A 2916-nucleotide genomic window follows, 5' to 3' on the forward strand; every position below is an offset into this window, starting at 1 on the left:
GTAGTGTGTGTAGTGTGTAGTGTGTGTGTGTGTGTGTGTGTGTGTGTGTATAGTATATATATATATATATATATATATATATATATAATATATATATACTAATATATATATATATAGTATATATACTATATATATATATATATATATATATATATATATATATATATATATATATATATATTCAAAAAGACATACGCTCGCACTTTCGCAGTCTGGGATTTACAAGTTCAACATATATATGGTGCTGGAGTGTATTTTAAGGTGTGCTCTCACAAAGCTATCCTAGGATCAATTGTTTGATTTACTGATAGGAAGATATATTATTGCCACTACATATACCTCGTTCATTGATGCGGTTTATTATATGCTATGCAATAGGATTAAAAAACCAGGAAAATCAGATACATGTGCTCACATGGTACTTGATGAGGACTGCCACACTGGGTTGTAAAAGCTCTGAAAATACAAAACCTTTAATTTGGACACGGCGAAATGACCACCTGACTGGGAGCAAAATACACGTTTCTCACCCTGAGGTGGTATTTCATTTCACGTTGATAGTTTGATACCTGCGTTGTTTTCTACTATAGGCTGTCGATGTCCTCTCCAGGTGTAGCGCAGTGGAACTATGTTTGGTCTTAAACGGACTTTGTTCGTTTTAAGGCAAAGAGGTCTACGTATCTGCGTATTCCATGAGGAATAATTTCTCAATATTGTTTCACTCCTCATACCTCAGACGCTGAAGACGACAGTCTAGAAGCTCAGATGTGTGGTTCGCGGGTGTGCACTTTTTCGGATTCTCAAACAACACTCGTGTAGATATACTTGTGCTGTTGAAACCGGCTACCAAAATGGCATATTCAACATGAGAGGCGGCTTTGGCGAGTCTTCGCACCCTACTATGTAATACGTTGATGTCGAGTATGTGGTTCGTCATAAAGGCACATTTTGAAGAAGAAGAAAAAATTACTTGTACCGCTAAAGTGCAGCAATGGGCTACCACAAATTGCTGTTTTATCGCCCAGTTCATCGCCGTACAGGAATGGTAATCGTCAGGGTGTGCACAGAAAATCTTCCATGGGAGATAAAAATAGCTAGATATCTGACAACGCTGTATGGGGGTATTAAAAAACTCAATATATTTGCGATAGTCCTATCCCTCATAAAACATCGCAAGCATCCTCTTGCCACTTTCCAAGATCAGATCGCCCAGTAGATTGCCTTCTGCCGGATTTACGAACGCGTCGTCTTCATCTGGCACGTGCTCGAATCCCCAAACTTGTTGCATGCAGGTCACGGCATTTTCCATGGTATACCGTCGCTCGACATTGATATTCAATAGGCGGGTCAACATAGTCCTCAGGTCCGCTGGTACACACTCCATATCCTCCGCACTAAAGCCAGACTTCATGTACCGCCGGAAGCTAGGATCTTTTTGTGTCGCTACGGTCCACGGCTTCTTGCCCAGAAGTGAGGTAAACACGACGACCCCAAACGCCCACGCATCCACAGCAGCGGCATCGCTGGAACCTCCGTCGATGAAACCGGTCACCATATCTCCAAATGATGGAAGTGAATGTATCTTGTCCCCGCGCGTACTATTACTCTGACTCTGCTCGCTCCCGTCAGTGTTGATACCAGATCTAGGCGTGACATGCTCGGGTGCACTGTAACCGAGGGTCCCACCCTCTGGTTTATCATGGCCATTGAAAATTATTGATTTGCGTCTAGCATCTGTATCTACAGCCATACCAAAATCAATAAGCTTGGCTATTCCGGTATCCGTAATCACAATATTCTCGAGTTTAATGTCACCATGGACGATGCCGTGCTTATGTAAAAAGGCGATTGTTACGGCTATCTGCATGAGGTATGATTGTAACTCTTCGCTTGTCATATGCTCGGACTCTAACATAGCCGCAAAGTTTTGAACACTCTTCTCGCGCTTTGCACCTTTAAACGACGGCTGTAATGTTTGACTAGAGTCCGGCCTCGACACCTTAATGTCGATTTCTGAATCGCTTACTTTGTCAACGTGCACCAGTGGGCCATCGCCAGTAGCGGACTTCGAAGACGCCGTCCTCGATTTGTCTAAATTGACCATTGGGCGCGAGGTATGAATTTGTGAATTGTTTGGAGGCTGTACAGCTCTTTTGAATACCAGCGGTACGTCTCCAACTGATGCAATTTTCTTAAAGTTCATTGTATCCGTAGAATTGGTTGAGCTTGAGGGCGTTGTTGTGTTCGTGCTGAGACTTCGCTGCCTGAATTTTACCTCTCTGAATAGACTGCCTTTGGAGCAATACTCCTACACGTACAACGGGGAATTATAAACTTACAAAACTGGAATGTGACAGTCAAAGGTGATACGATGGGTATTAAACCTAAAAAGTCTTAGAAATAAAACCTTTTACACGAATAGCAAGTTCGATCGAAACATATGCTTCTGCAAAAAAAAAACTGAAGCAAAGTACCTGGATGATGTGAACGTGGTAATCGGTCTCATATACATCGTATACTTTGACCACATTGGGATGACAAATTCTCCGGAGAATAGCGACTTCTTTCCACCTGTGCATACACGTACAGTCCGTGGGTGGAAAATGGGTGTGATTCGCGGTAGTAGAAAGTGCACCCATTTTGAACTTCTAGTGATTTGAAACCATAGTTCAAGATAATACACCGTATCATCACATCCATCGCACGCACTTCGATGTTGCTTAACGCTGGTATATAGATGAATAACAACAAAGATATGCAGCCTCTGTGACCAATTTTCGAAGTAAACACCACGAACTTATACACCAACACATAAAAACTTAGACATATAAGTGTGAATATAGGTTTACTAAACAAACACAAGCTAATATACATTTCTGCATTGATTGATGTAACGTTCAAAACTAATATATATAT

General features: G+C 41.6%; 1 protein-coding gene across 1 annotated transcript; it reads right to left on the reverse strand.

The window, feature by feature from the left end:
- Nucleotides 1–338: 338 nt before the first annotated feature.
- Nucleotides 339–2575, reverse strand: SARC_02056 (serine/threonine protein kinase). The gene is made up of 2 exons (XM_014304220.1): nt 2475–2575; nt 339–2308 (listed from the first exon to the last, which is right to left on the reverse strand). Exon 2 carries the CDS (start codon nt 2201–2203, stop codon nt 1154–1156), a length of 1050 nt encoding a protein of 349 aa, XP_014159695.1. The 5' UTR covers nt 2204–2308; nt 2475–2575; the 3' UTR covers nt 339–1153.
- Between the last annotated feature and the right edge of the window lie 341 nt (nt 2576–2916).

This window comes from Sphaeroforma arctica (assembly GCF_001186125.1).
Source record: "Sphaeroforma arctica JP610 unplaced genomic scaffold supercont1.88, whole genome shotgun sequence".
Lineage (NCBI taxonomy): Eukaryota > Ichthyosporea > Ichthyophonida > Sphaeroforma > Sphaeroforma arctica.

Excerpts from the sequence above, each read along its gene's own strand:
- SARC_02056 (XM_014304220.1), bottom strand. The coding sequence starts at position 2,203 with ATGAACTTTAAGAAAATTGCATCAGTTGGAGACGTACCGCTGGTATTC.